The sequence below is a fragment of the Typopeltis vanoorti genome, chromosome 5 (genome assembly GCF_054136105.1).
Source record: "Typopeltis vanoorti isolate ZY-2024b chromosome 5, IOZ_Tvanoo_1.0, whole genome shotgun sequence".
In the NCBI taxonomy this organism is placed as follows: Eukaryota; Metazoa; Arthropoda; class Arachnida; order Uropygi; family Thelyphonidae; genus Typopeltis; species Typopeltis vanoorti.
In genome coordinates this window covers 92,009,128-92,027,292 of record NC_143553.1, presented here as the reverse complement: position 1 = coordinate 92,027,292, position 18,165 = coordinate 92,009,128, and the positions used below count along the sequence as shown (strand labels likewise).

At 33.2% G+C, this 18,165-nt stretch overlaps 2 protein-coding genes across 7 annotated transcripts in view; one reads left to right on the top strand and one right to left on the bottom strand.

Annotated features, from left to right (window-relative positions):
- Positions 1-13,349, top strand: part of LOC150106650 (ELMO domain-containing protein 2) — a 284,336-nt gene extending 270,987 nt beyond the window's left edge. The window contains exon 9 of the mRNA XM_090393249.1: positions 13,222-13,349. The gene's annotated coding sequence lies outside the window, so the exon portion shown is untranslated. The remainder of the gene's footprint in view (positions 1-13,221) is intronic.
- LOC150106649 (uncharacterized) overlaps positions 11,213-18,165 on the bottom strand; it is a 366,314-nt gene continuing 359,361 nt past the window's right edge. For all 6 annotated transcript variants that reach the window (XM_090393240.1, XM_090393245.1, XM_090393244.1 and 3 more), the window contains one exon: positions 11,213-13,473. In XM_090393240.1, the coding sequence (XP_090249366.1) occupies positions 11,912-13,473 (1,562 nt within the window). In that variant the 3' untranslated portion in view covers positions 11,213-11,911. The remainder of the gene's footprint in view (positions 13,474-18,165) is intronic.

The window sequence follows — 18,165 nt, the reverse complement described above, 5'->3', positions numbered from 1 at the left end:
AGCAAGTATTTTATCATCTGTAGTTTAAACTGCAATCTAAAATTATTATGATTATTATATTTACGGCTATTTTGCCTGCTTCTGTTTAGGAGTGCCCCTGTTTAAATGTCATTGGCTTTTTACTCACGGATTCTTAGGGCATTGTAGATGTATATTTACCAATAAATATATGTAGCATAAAGGAAGAGAAATTTATACATACCTTTTTCTGGGTGTTGTGGCTTTTCTTCTTTCTGCGATGTGCAAACTACTGTGTGTGTGTGTGTGGGGGGGGGGGGTTAGGCAATGTGGGAAAATTAAAATAGAAATGGAAAAAAAAACAAGTTTTTTGAATAATATATATAAATATATATATATATATGTGCATATATATTATATTATTAGGGATGGGCAGAGCATTTTTTTATATTTATATAGGGTGAGAAAGGATGAAAGGGGTTGAAAACAGCAACTGATTTTTAGAGGGGGTTATGGGAAAGGGGGGTTGATGGGGTGCGGTCCGTTTCGACTATGCTTGGTTGTCTATTTTCACCCTTTCCCACCCTATATAAATATAAAAAAAACCTGGGTTTTTTCCATTTCTATTTTACTTCTCCCACATTGCCTACCCCCCCCCCCCACACACACACAGTAGTTTGCACATTGCAGAAAAAAGAAAAGCCACAACACCCATAAAAAGGTATGTGTAAATTTCTCTTCCATTATGCTACATATATTTATTGGTAAATATACATCTACAATGCCCTAAGAATCCGTGAATAAAAAGCCAATGAAATTTAAACAGGGGGCACTCCTAGCCAGAAGCAGGCAAAATAGCCGTAAATATAATAGTTTATTAAGAGGAGTAACATGGGAGTTTTCCCAGAAATAATATGCATAATTATGATTTTTAATTATAGTAACTCTGCCACTGTAATTACAAATGCTAGTAATCTGCTGAACTTGCATTTTTTGTGTAGTTTGAGTAACATGTGACATTGTGTGAAAGTAAATTTCAAATTTTGCAATATTGCAAATATGAATTGCATGAATATTACAATAATAATTTTATATAGTGAATTCAACATTAGGGACAATTATTAGAAGCAAGCAGTTCTTAGTTTCAAGGATTTGCTAGTCAAATTAAATATAAAAGTAAAGACAAAGTTACTTCATTATGTAATATTAATAGAATACATGTTCTTTAGTAAGGAGCAAGCCTAATTAATAATTTTATTAATTGATAATAAGACAGAAGAGAGATTTGAAGAAGAAAAGAAATTATTATTACAAGAGACCTCCAGGGACTTATCAAGGGAAGCCACATATCACACCTTCTTTTCAGTCAAATTAAATATAAAAGTAAAGACAAAGTTACTTCATTATGTAATATTAATAGAATACATGTTCTTTAGTAAGGAGCAAGCCTAATTAATAATTTTATTAATTGATAATAAGACAGAAGAGAGATTTGAAGAAGAAAAGAAATTATTATTACAAGAGACCTCCAGGGACTTATCAAGGGAAGCCACATATCACACCTTCTTTTCAATTCATTTACACTATACTCACAACTTCCAAAGGCAAGCTATTCAAGTCACACACTGCTCTATGAGGGAAAAATCTAGCTGTAACCCCTTTCTTGACTGAATTCATTCTCAACTTCCATAGATGTCCTCTCCCCATCCTCTATAAAATGAAAAATTTCATCTATTGCTATCTCTGATGACTCTTAAAGAAGTTTGTAAATCTCTATCACATCACCTTTCTTCTGTCTGATAGTATCTGCAGTCTACAAATTTTCAATCTCTCTCTCTCTCCTCATAATTTGAATTCTGCAGTCCTGATGTCATCTTGAATCATCTTCACTGTGTCAGCATCCCCTTGGAACTGAGGGGACCAAATCCACACACAGTAGTCCAGGTGAGGTCATATTAAGGCCTCATCAAGAAGCAAAATGACTTCCTTATTCTTACATGTCAATGTAAAAATAAGGAAATCATTTCCATTCCAGCATTGTAAACATCTCTAAGTTGGATTCACAATCTTTGCTATAGCCCCTGAACTTCAACTTTCTATCTACCAAAATGTCCAAGATCCTTAAGCTAGTCACTTTCTACTAGCATAATCCTGTCAATATAATATGTCATTGGATATCTCCTTGCATCAAAGTACATAATGTTACATTTACTAACATTGAGCTGACAGCCATTTTCATATGCCCACAGTTCAAGTTTATTCAAATCATTCTGCAAGCAACTGCATGCTGGTTGCATTCCAAATTATTCTGCTATTTTTGCATCATCAGCAAGTAACTGATGATACAAAGATAAGTTAGGGTAATCAGGAATGTTTGTTGTTAAATGCTTCTCAATGTCATTAATGCAAAGATTGAATAACAATGGACCAAGGACTGATATCTCTAGGGTACACTACTGGTCGCCTTAAATCTTGCCAACTTGTATACCCCATACATCACTTTGATATCTGTCAGTCAGCCATCATCTTATCCAAATTTCTAGTTTATAATCTAATTTCATATCCTCAAATTTATGCAACTGCCATCCATGCTGAATCCTGTGAAAAGCTTTAGCAAAATCCAAAAGTATCATGGTGTATCCATTACCCTTGCCCAACTCCATTGTCATATTAGTATAAAATGTTAGCAAATTTACTCAAGCATGACTTTTCCTTAGTAAACCAATGCTGTTCATTGCAAATTAGATTCTTTGTCAAACCATTTCTGAGTGTGACCTCTTACCCATTTTTCCAAAATATCCACCACTCCAGATATACTGATAGGTCAATAGTTAGACATATCTGTCTTTGCATCACCTTTGTACAATGGGATTATTATATATTATTATTATTATTATCTGAGACCTCCAGGGAGTCAAGGACTCATCGAGGGAGGTTGTAAATTACCCAACCCAGCTATCATACCTTCCCTTAAATTCATTTACACTAGATGCACTTACTACCCCTAAGGGCAAATTATTCCACTAACTCACTGCTCTGGGAGAAAAACCTAGCTCTTACCCCTTTCTTGACTGAGAACAACTTTAACTTCCATGGATGCTCCTGTGTTCTCTCCCCGCCTTCTATATAACGAAAAATTTCATCATTTGAAATACTATAACACCCATTCAAAAGTTTATAGACCTCTGTTATATCATCCCTCTTTCTCCTGTTAACCAGAGTCTGCAATTCACATACTTGCAATCTGTCCTCATAATCTAAATCCCATAATCTGGATATAATCTTTGTAACTCTTCTTTGCACATCCTTTCCACAGCTTCTTTATCCCCTTGGAACCCAGGAGACCGAATCTGCGCACAGTAATCCAGGTGTGGTCTTATCAAAGCCTTATAAAGAAGCAAAATTACTTCCTGATCCTTACATGTCAAGGTTCGCTTCAACATAGCAATTATCCTCTGAGTTGTACTGTTGCAACTTTTGCTATGTGACCTTTGAACCTTAAATTCTTATCCACCAATACACCAAGATCTCTTGCCTCTTCAGTTTCTTGTAGCATAACCCCGCTAATATAATATGCCACTGGAACTCTAATCATGCCAAAGTGCATAACTTTACACTTACTAACATTAAACTGACAGCCATTTTCATTTGCCCAGATTTCCAGTCTATTCAAATCATTTTGTAATTTCTGAATATCAGTAGCATCCCTGATTGCCCTTCCTATCTTCACATCATCAGCAAACAATTGCACATCTGATGATAGACCCTGCTTGATGTCATTAATGTATAGATTGAACAATAATGGCCCAAGGACGAACCCTGAGGTACATCACTGGTTACCTTAAATCTAGTTCACACCCACTGTATACCACTTTTTGATATCTGTCTCTCAACCATCCCCTGATCCAAGTCAATAGATTATATTCTAATCTCATATTCTGCAGTTTAGCCTGTCATTTGGTATCCTATCAAATGCCTTAGAAAAATCCAACATTATCATAGTGCAGTGATGGCGAACCTTTTTACCCAGGTGTGTCAAACATCTTTTTTTTTTTTTAAATATTGACGTTGTTGATGTGCCACTTGCATACATGCATTATAAATTTAACTACATAATCATAGATGGTGACTTATACATATCATATTAGGCTATTTATTTAATAGGACATTGATATAAAATCTATGAATTCATATTATACAATTAATTTAATAAAGTGAAATTGCAAACTTACATTACATTTAATGATTTTTCTGTTCCTTTGCCTTAACTGAAAGCGATCTTACATGATTTATCGCAGTTTTTTCATCAGAATACCAATATCTTTCAACATCCAAGGTGTGTCACCTGAAACCCTCAAGTGTGTTAGTGCTGACATGCGTGTCATAGGTTCGCCATCACTGTCATAGCGTATCCATTCCCTTTATCCAACTCGGACATACATTGTTATAAATATTCTTTCTATTCCTGTGGAATCTTCTCTATGCTAAGACTTAAATTATACAGCCAGGTCAAAAGATAACCAGTTCAGTTGAACACTCTTTTAGAATCTGTGCTGAATTGGCCAATTCTTATTTAGTTTGTGAATGGCTCTAGCACCTCCACCTCATAACACCTGAGTTTCTTTCATCAGTGTAGCGGTAATATTAAGTTCTATGTTGCATACACTAGGCCAATAGCTTTTAGCAAAATGGGGATCCATTAGTGAACAATGTCTTCTACATCTGCATACTATAACACACTGACAAGTCATTCTTTTGCATTCATTCATTCAGTCATTCTTTCTTCTTCTTTTTTTTTTTTTACTTGTAACATAATGATAGAATTCTTTCTAGTTTTCTTTAGCTTGCTGAGCTAGTTCATACTCATATTTACTTTTCTGTAAAATAATTGCAACTCTTCTGATCTGCATCTTATAATTTTCAAAACTGACATCATTCTTGTGCATATCTTGCTTAATGAGATTGCACACACACACACACACACACACACACACACACACACACACACACACACACACACACACACACACACACACACACACACAACCCTAACAGCCTATATGTTTATTCTTCAAACTCTAAGGACACATTCCGATACTGATGTATTTTTTTCAATACTTCCTGTGTACTGCTGATGTTTTATCTGGTATCTGATACCACTGGATTGAATCTAGTATTCTCTTTCTCTCTCTTTACACATTTGGTCATAATTTAATTAAAACAATAACAATTTCCAGTTTTGAAGTTCAGCATATAACCTCTTCTAAATGGAATATCCATACACTTGGCCTTCCCCGGTCAGTACAGCATGATCATTATCAGTAACCACCAGAGGCAGAACAGTCACAGCTTTCTACTCTAACTGTACTCAAAGCATCCACTATCATTCATACACCACATCCTCTCCTATCCTGTCTATCCTTCCTAAAAATACTATACTCTTTACACTCAATACCAGTTAGTACATCTGCTTCTGATAGCCAGGTCTCACTAATAAATAATCAATATCAATAATCTGAGGCCACAATCCGATCTAACCTTTTTTTTTTTTGTTCCTTATACTGCTGACATACGTTACCTCCATGCTGTTTTTTTTTTTTTTTTGTATACCTCTCCTCTGTTGTGTGCATGACCCAATGTTTCACCAATACAGACAACTATACATGTAAGTCCAAACTGGACGAACACACAATCATCTTTTCATCATAATCATCTCCATTATGAAGTATATTTATATTGTTATATTATCATAAATAATAAAAACTAGACTGTATATTTTGCATCTCTTACCTTATAAGAATTTGAGTTGATATGATTTTTATCTTCTTTGTTATTGATTTTGATATTTTGGCAATATGCTATCATCTATTTTTTTTAAGTGTCATTCCCACCCATGTGAACTTCTAGTACTGGTTAAGGATTTTTTTTTTTTTTTTTTTTTTGATATTTTTATTTTCTTACCAGAAACCAGCTCTAGAGACCAAACATGGAATTAAAAAACCACTTCAGGCCTCTAATAAGCAGGGCAGTGAAGTTCATCTTCCACATAAAGACAATTACAAAACATCCATGCCCACAGTGAGATTTGAATCTGCAGCCTGTTCATTGGCCAGCAAATATGCTAATCAGTTGGCCAACAAAGCACTCTTATTAGCACATCACAACAGTTTTATTTATGTGGCATAAAGAATTAACAAATCTTTTTCCAATTTAAGGACCAACAAAAAGCCAGTTTTTGAGAAGACTTATTAGATTATTATTATACAGGCACCTCCATGGAGTTCACTCATCAAGGGAAATACAAACTATCCACAATATGTATCGTATCTCTCCTTGAACCCATTAACAGACGAAGCACTCACAACTAACTCCAGAAACAAATTTCATTCATTCACCTCTCTCTTTCTCCAAGCAAAGAATCTAGTCCTCACACCCTTACTAAATACAATTTTACTCATCTTCTTCCAGTAATGACCTATGAATACTATGCTCACACTTGGATAGTGCACCAAAATTTCTCATAACATTCTATTTCTGCATTTTGCATCACTGGTCAACTTCAAACTTACAAAACCAATTTCTCTTCCATTGAGGGACAAACTCCAGCTGTTCAAGAAACATAAGCAAGTTCCTTCTTTCTTACCACATGACACCATTGTACTGTAGGTTTTTCTGACCTCATGTGTGTTTATATAAAAAATAAGCATTAAAAAATTCAATACAGCAATTGAAAGTTTTAAAGATGCCATATATATAACTTTTAGTTATTTATTTTCTTCCTTTTCCCTTGTTATTTATAATAATTATGAATGTGGATCACTCCTTAGTAATGAAAGTATTTTCTATTAGTCTGAAATTTACCCAAGAGTACAATAAAATCTTTATCCTTCCCAAACAATCTCTGTTTTTATGGTGAAAATGATATTGTTCTGTTTTTATTGTAGATGATTATTTACGAGTAAAATATATTATTAGCAATGGTTGACACACCTGCTGGCCTGGTTGGTTGAGTGGTAAGTGTACCTGCTTTCCAACCAACAGATCATGGGTTTGAATTCCACCTTGTGTGAGATGAACCTCATCGCCTGGTTAGAGACTACCACCCCACTTATTGGAGGCCTGAAGTGGCTTGAAAAAAGTTCCATGTTTGGTCTCTAAGAGCAGAGTGTTTTTAGACTGTGTAAAAATAAATTTAAAAATTACAAAAAAATAATAAAAATTGATTTTAAAAAAAGGCAAAAAAAAAAAAAAAAAAAAAAATCCTTAGCCCACCAACAGTACAAAATGTATTACAGGGGTTTATAATAACCCATGGGTGAGAACCACACATAAAAAACATGTATAGAAAAACTAAATTTATTAACTTCTCAGTATTTCTTCCCTGTTACATGGACATCAGAGATAAAAGATCAGGTGACAACATTCAAAACAAATCACAAGATAAAAGTTGACTTATTCATGTCTAGGTCACAGCTGTGCACTTATTAGGATTCAAAGAGAAACAATAGTTAACTTTTGTAATTCAAATACAAGGTTCCATAATTCATTCATTATTACAAAATAATAATACATTAAAAAAATTGTACTGACTCTCTTGCTGACTTGCTAATTATCTTTCTAATCCTTGAAACTACTGACCACACTATAATTAAAAAACAGCACTGGCTTCAAAGAATTAAAGATCTATATATACTGGACAATGAAATAAGGTTTTCTTTTTATATGGCTTCCCAATTCACCAACAAACCTTCAAGAAATTCTTCAAACTCTTCTTACTTGTTTAAATTCACCATCAATGCAGGCTAGTTTATGTGGAAAATAAGCTGTACAAGCAGAGTGAGGGAACAGTATAGACAGTCCTATCTTGTCAGGTTTGTCTGATTATTTTATGGAACATTCTTTGGTATGATTTTTCCTTAAGCATCATATCTGGATGATATCTTCATAGTTTATTCCCCCACAGACAGAATTACTACAATTTCTGAATAAAATAAAATATGTAATCCCATATCACTACTAAACCTGGATCCAACTAGAGTCTTTCCATTCTAATACTTTAATAATCCACAAATCTACAGCCAGCATGTTTATAGAAAACCTTCCTTTACTGGCAGATAACTCCAACTGTCCTCATATCATTATCCATCACAGAAAACAGGTATTATCAAAACACATGCACAGAGTTCACTCAGTCTGTTCTTCTAATTTCCTATTGTTGGAAGAATTAAATAAAATTTTTAAAAAATCACCTTGACTAACAATGAATATAACCAAGCCACCATCCAGAAATTGTCAATAGATATTATCCCTCAACAAGACTACAATCCGATATAAGTTTCCATACCCCTACTTAAATAAACATTGGAACAAATAGCAAGGGTTCTTTGCAACTACCTCATCACCTTTCTCCTTGCCAGGTGTCAATCAAGTACTTTGCTATTTTGGATGGAAAGACTATTCTACTGGGATTAGAATCCAAGAACATCAGGACTATATCAAATTCCTGGAATCCTGATAAAGTCTTAAATCCTGATAAAGCTTACCATGCTACTGATACTAGATAAATGTTCTTTGGAATCAAACCAAGATTGTTCACTCCAGTCAATTTAACTTTGATCATTGGTTCCTTTAAACTTACTTATGAAACTTTATGACATCATCAGAATCTTAACCATTCTGATTACATGCCTTTCTCAAAGTTTTGGAAAGTAATCCTGATTAACTGTTCATGATTTTTTTTTATAATCATGAATTATGTAATTTGTATCTGAATTACAAAAACTAACCATTTTCTTTGAACTTCAGTAGTGTATTCTCCTGTTTACTCAGCTGCTGTGACATAAGCAAGTAAACACGTGCTACATGACTTGTGTTCTGAATGTTGTCAGTCAGTCTTCTTTCCCTTGTAGCAAGGGAGAAATATATGAGAGTTAATGACTTTTACTTTCCTATACATTGCCAACCATTAGTAATAATATATCTACTACATATGTGGTTATTCCTTTAAAATAATGATTTAACTCACAGTTTTCATGCATGTGTTGCTGGCTGACTGAGTGAAAAATATCTCTTCTCTTTAAGCCACAGGCTGTGATTTCAGTTTTGGTAAGGATGTTTGAAATGTTTAGGTGATAGTTTTACACAGGGCAGTTTTTACTGCCCTGTGTAAAACTATCACTCAACTGTATTAGAGGCATGACAAACTATCCCATCTGTTTTCTAAAATAAGGTTTCTGGTTTATTGTACCTTTAGTCTACTGTGGTGTTAATGTTGTTTAGGTTTATAACCTTCATAGGTGGGACTGTCATTTAAAAAAAATAATAATAATAATGGGTACTGTGCAAAGAATTGCCTAATAACAGTGACAAGCTAGTAAATAACTTAAAAATTAGAATGAAGTTGGACAAACAGAAAAATATTAAACATTAGCATTATAAGTCAGAGTCCTGTATTAAAAAAGGACATTGATTCAATTGGGTAAATGTGTCCAAAGGATAATATTAGTTGAAATTTGGGGTAAAATTTATGCATTTACATTCAGAGTACTCTGAGAGAAATAGCATAAAGATTTGAAAAAGATTTAAGTGTAGACAATCTTTGTTTCAGGCTCTTGAATCCTATGACTGGTGTTACTTCCATAGCAAACAGTAACTTTTCTTGGAGAAAGTGAACCTTATCCCTTTATTTGCAATTATTTAAATAAAGCATCATCAACATACTTATGTTGTTTTATTTTTCTATATAAAAAAGAGGCACAGAAATAAAAAAAGAATGTGTTTACACATTAAACAAATGTTCCATCCCCCACCCAATGATTATGATAAGATCCAAAAAAGGTCAGTTATAATTACTATAATTTAAGCAAAGCAGCGGGTTCAGAGTAAATCCTTAAAAAAAACTAAAGTTGCTTAATTAAGCAGGCTACTTAGAACATGTTGCTTTCATATAAATTATACGAAAGCAATATAATTATATATTATATAATTATTTTTTCTGGTGCTGATTTTGTTTGTTAATTCAAAATTGAAATGCATTTATATATACACATTCGTTTTCAGTATAGGTTTACAAACTGTGTATTATATAAAAAGTATTTTAATAATATGTATGTAGACAAAATAATGTTTTGTTTGTTTTAGTCATGTTAAAGATGACAATGGTGAAGATATAAATGCATTAACTGATGCTATTATTATTATTCTTTCACAGAATATCAAATGTTTTAGAAATGTTTCATTTCTCATTTTAAGCAGTAACTGTTTATAACGTAAAAATTACTTACAGTTAAATATTAACATCAATAATGTGACATGAAGTATTGCTGACAGAATATGACCAAAAACTTCACAAACTGTTTTTATATTACAGTTTCAATATAAATTACAGCTACAAAACTTTTATAATAACACCTGTTTCAATATATATGACAATGCTAGACTAAATTCCTACTGTTCGCTGAAAAATAGTGAGAATCATGTATGGACATGTCTGATTAAAGTATAACATTTTCTGAATGGCATAAATACCTTTCACCTGATTTATGTAAGTTGACACAGGTAAAGAAATTAATGAGCATATCAGAAAAAGTAAGTAACAGTTTAGTGCTGAAATTCTTATATTTACTAAAGATTTTAAAAGATATAATACTAAACATTGGATCGTGCTTTTTTGCTTAGCAGTATTATTATTAGTTTTGAATGTGACTTGGAATTATGAGTGGTAGCAATTTCATAACCCAGGTATGTAACTCTACATGTTGTTTTAAATATACTTATTAAATGGTTTTTTTTTTTTTTTGCTGAGAAAGCATTTTTACCCTTTCAAATGATTGAATACTGAAGATGTTTTAATTTTTTTTTTTATCTTACTCACTACTTCTTCTTTGTGTATTAAATTTGTATTATAAATACTTAAACTAAATGCAAATGCATTCAGATTCCTTTGCTTTACAGTTTTACTTTTCTATCATGTTGTGTAAAACCTCATCTCACATTTTTTGCAAATATAAAACTAGACTCATAATAAGAATTTTATAACTGGCATGTTCACAAGAAATTATAATATATTTTGTATATGAAAGTATGAATATGTGTATTGATGAGCACTATGAGGGGAGAATTTAAATCATATATGATTTATGTTCTATTTCATTCTATATTTACTTTTAGTAAGGAAATATAAAATGAAACAATTACACTTATTTGTTCATCCAGTTCTGTAAAGTGAAACAAACGTTTATATTCCCTTATCAAATGCAGCTGCATATTAGTTTTATTTGCAAATCTTGCAACAATCTTCAGTCAATAATAAAAAAATAAACACTAATATACTTATTACTTTACAGTACAATTACTAGTAAAAAACTGAAGAAATCTCATATTCAGCTACTCATGCAATATCTTTCAGTTACTTTTTTTTGCATTACAGAAAATAAAATACTGTATATATTTTTCAGTAACCATCAAGATAGTACAGTTTAAAATTAATTCATATAAAGTTTCAATAAAATTCTAAACAATATAAAAACCTGCACTTTTTTCCTTTCATTGAAGCATATTTCCTAAGGCCTGAACTCTGATTAAGAATATTAATTTACACAATCTGATTATTCCTTCTTTAGCAATGGCACACTGACTCAATGGTCCCAAAACGAGCTATAACCAGCTCAAAGGAATTTCATTATCAAACAGATGACTAGAAACTTAAATATAATTGCAAATCACACACACTTAATAACAATAAATACATAAAAATTTTTACGTAAAACACTGTGCAAAATAAATATTATTGAGGTCTGAACTCCATCCTTTAAAATCTACTACTGATGCAAAATATTCAAAGCAATTATAAAACAGGCTCTTTGTTAATTGTAATCACATCCTTGCACTAATTACACTCTGTAGACACTGGACAAAAGTAATTTGTGAATATAATTAAATACAAAAGAAACCTTCATTCTGAAAGCAATTCATCCTCACCTAAACTTGTGTCTATATTAGTAGAGTCTGTTTGTTGAAGTCCTTGGCTGGAAGTTTCTAATGATAGTGGATCGGTTGGGCAGAAATGAGCACCTACAACTTTTATTTCCTCTTCACTACTACAGTTCACATGACCAAGTTTTTCATTCTGCAGACTCGGAAGATCAGTTTGAGATTTGCACTTCTTAGGAGAATAGCAACTGGTAATTTCCGAAATAGAAAGGGAACTATCATGAATCATTGATTCTCCTGCAAGACTATGAGGCGTGTTAGTGTACAAGTGTATGTGATTAGAGTCATCTGATTCCTGAAAATAGCTTTTCAAACTGGACAGTTCTGGAGCTTGCTTTAACAGATTTTCAAATAGCTCTCCACTGCTGATACCATCAGATGATCCAGACGATGTGGGAAGATTAGAAGTTAAGGAGTGTGTTTGGCAAGATAAAGTACAATTGCTGTGCACAGATTCTGGAATAGGAGAACAGCTGCTTTTTTCACTAATATCATAGCAAATACTGTTCTCATCCTGATTATCTACTACATCTGCAATTTTTGAATCTTCTGCTTCATTATTATCACGCAAGTCAGTTTCTGTATTCCTAGCAATGTCTGAGGAACACTGAAATTGTCTATAAATACCATCTTCATTACAGTTCTCTTGCTGCATTTCTATGCTGCTGAAGACCGGTGTCTTAGCTTCACTGCTACTTTCTGGTTCTAAATCAATCAATTCAGCATCAACAGCAGAACTGTGATGATTTACAACAGGGAATGCTACTTGATAGTATTGTTTGGGATCGGGAATATCACCAAGTATTACTGCAGAACTTGTAGGTTCTTTCTCAGTGGATGGAATGTCTTTAGGCTGAAGAGTGCAGTCACTCCTTTGGCAATGGTTGTTTGTTATTTCCACATTTAAATGCCAATCTTCTTCTTCTTCTTCAAGACACTCGTTTAAATTATTAGCTAGTGGCTGTGTTTCACTTTGTAATGAATCCATCTGAGGAGAGCTATCTGCTAATAAATTCTGGAAGAAACCACCCTCATTAAATGCTGATCCTTCACTACTGGTTGATGAGATAAAATCATCGGAAGCAACACAGTTTTCTTCTTTTGTAAATTCAGAAGCATTTACTTCCACTAGTCTTGGTTCTTTACTTGGATCACCTTTTTTGAGTTTCTGTTGGCTTGTGATTTTGTGCTTTTGTGGTGACACTTTTATCTTTTTAGGTGTTCCTTTTGGAGATGATCCTTCAATGCCAGTTTTTGATTTCTTTGTTCCAGGAGATGATTTCATTCTGTAAGGAGACTTTTCTGTGCCAGTGAATCTGTGTGGAGAAGGCAATGATGGTGGAGTTGGAACAATCTTTTTATACGATGGTACTGTTCTAGGAGAACGAGGCAGTGAATCACTGTTAGAATCTTCTAAATCATCCGGATTTGCATATGTGAAAAACACTGGACGTTCTGCAAGTGATTTGGGAGACTTAAGTGGTGAGAGATCTTTAACAAGTTTTTCCAAAACTTCAGGTGAATCTAAAGCAAATTATTTTGAATTACCAAGATGCATATGCTAAACTTTCAATTATTTCTAGTTTTTGTATACTGAAAAAGGTTTAATTATGAATTACATAATAAATTTAATTATGAATGCACTTATTATATGTAGGAAAGCTATTGTACTTCAGAGTAATATGTCAAACACATGGTTTAACTTTACTCTAGTAACAAGCTCTTTCTTCTGTATCAACAGATAATACAGCCACAGGTTGAGTGCCCTTTTGTTTATGCAGCTTCATTTTTAGTCGAAAGGGATGTTAAGAAAACAAACAAATGGTAGGTGACTGTTGGTTAGAAGCAAGTTTTTATTTTAGTCAAAAATACTGAACTGTTATAGAAAACAGTGCAGATTTCAAGGAAGATTGCAGTGCACAGAAAAGTTGTAAAACAAGGATAGATGAAATGCTGGCAGGCCTTCTGTTCCAAATCAAATATGTATAATTACTATTTCATAGATAAAGGGTTTTATGGTACCAATATATCTAATTTAATTTAACCAGTTGGCCGAGTGGTTAGAGTATCCGCTCTCCAGCCAAAAGGCTGTGGGTTCAAAATCCCGCCGTGGGCATGGATGTTTGTATGTGACAATACTAGTGGGTGGTGGTGGTTGGTGTAGATGATGATGGTAGTTGCGACTGGTGGAGATGGAAAGTTGTAGAGTAGGTACCCTCCCTTGATGAGTCTTTGGACTCCCTGGAGGTGTTATGTAATAATAATAATAATAATTATTATTATTATAGAGAAGCCATTTGGTTTTTCAATATTATGTCAAAACAGTTCATTAATAGTAACCTCAGCACCAGGTGAGTAAAATTTCGTTTATTCATTCATTTCAAATTAAAAAGGGTTTTGATTAAAAAAAAAAAAAAAAAGGGCAAGGTTAAAGAAGAGGAGTGGAAGAATTGTGTTTGTGAATGAGAGAGAGAGCAAGATTTTTCATTTCTGTACCAATGAACAAAAATTATAAAATATACTTTTTGGTCATTCCTTTTATCTGAAAAAACTTTTAAACTTATTTTTTTAATTGAGCAAATATGATGGTGATTAGAATTTTTCAAGTTTAGTAATCAACAACTAAAACTAATGATGTTTTGTCCATTTTTTTCACCACGATATACCAACTTTGACTCATTCAGTATGTTGAACTTTATGCATGCATGCACACTGTTTTTTTTTACTGATAGGAAGTCAATTAGAGAGAAAGAGATGATATGAAAAGAAAGAGGAGGACAAATAAGACTCGCCTTAAGATTTAATAAGTATGATGTCAAACAAACATTCAAGTGATGCATGGAGAACTTAAATTTACTTACTAGTGATATTAATAAATGTTAAATCAGGACGTAATAAATTATATTCTTCCAATGTAATTATATATTTTTTTGAAATTTTCAATATTATAATTATATTAAAGTAGAAAAAAGAGGGGGGGGCAATTTTTTCTCCCCTTAGAGCAGCTAAGAACCAAGCGATTCTGCATATAGCAAGAGGACAGCTGTACGAGGATGGTCTGAAAAGTTCTCGGCCTAACAATGAAAAAACGAATTTATAATTTCAAGATTATTTTTATTTTTCAACATAATCTCCCTTAAGACTATACATTTATTCCAGTGATGCTTCAGCACCATTATCCATCCTTGTAGTGGTTCTCAGTAAGATCTGCAAAATACCCCTCTACAGCTGCAATCACATCTTGATTCGAAGAAAAATGCTAACCAGCGAGGAAGAGATAGAAGTCAGAGGGAGCCAAATCTGAGGAATAAGGTGGATGTTCCAACAATTCATAATGCAGATCCCTTAATTTTCCCATTGCCAAAACACTTTTGTTGGCAGATGCATTGTCCTGATGAAAGATGATTTTTTTCTTCTGCAAACTGGGTCTTTTTTCATGAATTTTTTTCGTCTAATCTGGTTAAAAGATTGGAATAATATTTCCCAGTTATTGTTTTACTCTTTTCAAGATAATTATGCCTTTAGCATCCCAAAACATCAATGCCATGACCTTTCCTGCTGATGGAACCAACTTTGTCTTCTTTGGCACTGAACAACTGGCTTCTGTCCACTGTTTGGATTCTGGTGTGTAATGATGAATCCAAGTTTCATTTATAGTAATAAATTGACACACAAAATCAGTTTTATTCTTGTTAAAACGCTCCAAGCATTTCAGAGATTTTCATGCGAGTGCGTTTTTGATCTGCTGTGAGCAAGGACAGCACCCTGCACAAAGCTTTTTCATTTGCAATTCTTCATGCAAAATATATCCTACATGTTCATTTGAAATGCCTATAGTCTCAGCAATTTCACACACTTTGACTTGCCAGTCATCCAATACCATATCGTGCACTTGTTAAATGATTTCTGGTGTGTGTTACACTTTTTTGGACATCCTGCACGTGGATCAGCTTCAAGGCTAGTACAGCCCATTTCTTAATTGTCTTAAACGAAGGAGAAAAGTGCCCATAAACTTTTATGAACTTCGAATGAATTTCTTTTGGCATTAAACCTTAACGTCACGGTTACAAAGAATTTTATAACCACATGATACTCAATTTTATCCATTTCAAGGGATACAGACAACACTTTTGCTTCAGACAGCTGTATAAAACAAACTACTTGATAAAATGACTTGCAATTTCACATGGATGCTTATGACAGATGTACCAACTTAAAAAAAAAAAAACAATCGTATCGATAGTGTTGCCATCTATGGTCGGGAACTTTTCAGATCACCCACATAGAATGCATGTTCTACTATTTCTAAAATAGACATTGTTATAGATTGGGTCTCTGACATGAGAATACTTAAATTTGATAGCATTTACTGGAAGATGTATATGATTCTCTAAACAAGATTCATCTTCAAAGCTATTAAACAGAGTGTCAGTAATGGCTACCCGTAGAATTTTATGACAAAAAAGGTTGATATTCCCATACCAGGTTCTGTTGCTAGGACAGAATGTCAGTGCCAGAATTATGAAGCAGTCTCATGGTTAGGATTTTATCTCCTATATATATTGCATAGAATGCTATGGCATTCAGGACCACATGGTTTCACGGTTATTACAAATTGTGGGAGATGAAATGAAACAGGCAGTATGAAAAAGTAGGGATTGATAGACAGTAGAAGAAATAGAAAATGTTCAGATCCTTTATATCATCACATAGCCAAAGGCTATCTTTTCCATCAGTCTTATACTGCTGAATGGCCAGAAGATCAACTGGACCAAAATCTAGGAATGACTAGATGTTTCTAAGTTAACTGCCTGAGACTGTTCTCTACTCATTCCTGCAGTTGACTATAAGACCACAGTGAGCTACAAGAATGAAACTGTATAAAAATGTCTCATAATAAGGAGTAGACAGAATTTTATCTCCTATGTATATTGCATATTATGGGTGGCTTACACCTTGCCAAAAATTTGGTATCTGCTTCTTTCTAAATGTAAAAAATTGATAGACAAAACAACAGAATCTCCATATTGTAAAGCACTTCTATATCATATTGTTGTTTTTCCAAACTATGATTTCTTTTAACTTTAACTTTCCATAAATGATATTTTAATTCATTAATTATGAATAGTCTGTTCCAGATATAAAATGCATGTTCTACTGTTTCTGATCCGTAACAGATGTCATGAACTAGAATGCCAATATTAAAGTATCCCAATTTAATAACATTTATTGGAAGGCAACCATACACAATTCTGCGAGCCAAGGTCTCTTCTACTAGGATATCCCTGGAACTTCATTAACTTCTTAAAGTGTTAATGCTCAGGTGTGGAAGAGATTGAATATTTCCATATATCAGATTTTGCTGGATAGAATGTCATTACCAGAAATGTGGCAGTCTCAGGATTAGGCATAGAATGCCATATTACCCAGGAACAAACTCAGTCCTTGGGCTATTGTAATCATTTATTTCAAATAGTGGGAGATGAAACAGGAGTACAGGAAAAAGTCTGCACATGTGCGATTGGTCTGTAATGTTTAATGAATTTTTGAAATCTCATCAGCAGTAGATAAACCTGTGGAGATACTGAGAACTGGCTCAATGGCAGAAAACCGTTTTGTAACTTGTGTTTACATGTACAAGTTACAAAACGGTGTGTCAGCATATTAATATAATATTTCAGATTAGAGATAACTGCAGCAAGCTCCTCTGAGAAAGAAAGTAAATTATACTTAAGAAATTACAGTGATAAAGTGAAAAATTTCTGAAAACAAAATGTTATTAAAAAAACTTCTTACCACAAAGATTGTTTATAATGGAGATTGCTGCAAATCCCTGTCTCCTGCAATGCAGTGATTAATGTAAAACAAAAAAAAAGTATATACTGCACAAAAAATTATTTCTTTAGAAAAAAAGAAATGCATTAATAACGTATTGTGTAGGCCATAACTACTTCTTCCTTCAAATTATGGAATATGTTATTTTATATAAATGTTAAAATTAGTTACATGAATAGTATAAAATATATATTAGAGCTGGTGCCATATGCCTGAAGGCATAGGACACAGCTACAGTTTTTACCAAAACTTAAATTTTTGCATGGTGTTCATGTTTTACCATGAGGTATAGATCACTATTTAAGATTTCCTTTCTTTAAGAAGTTAGACATGTTTCAATACTGAAAAATTGCTGTTTTGTGAGATAGTGTCCTATGTCTC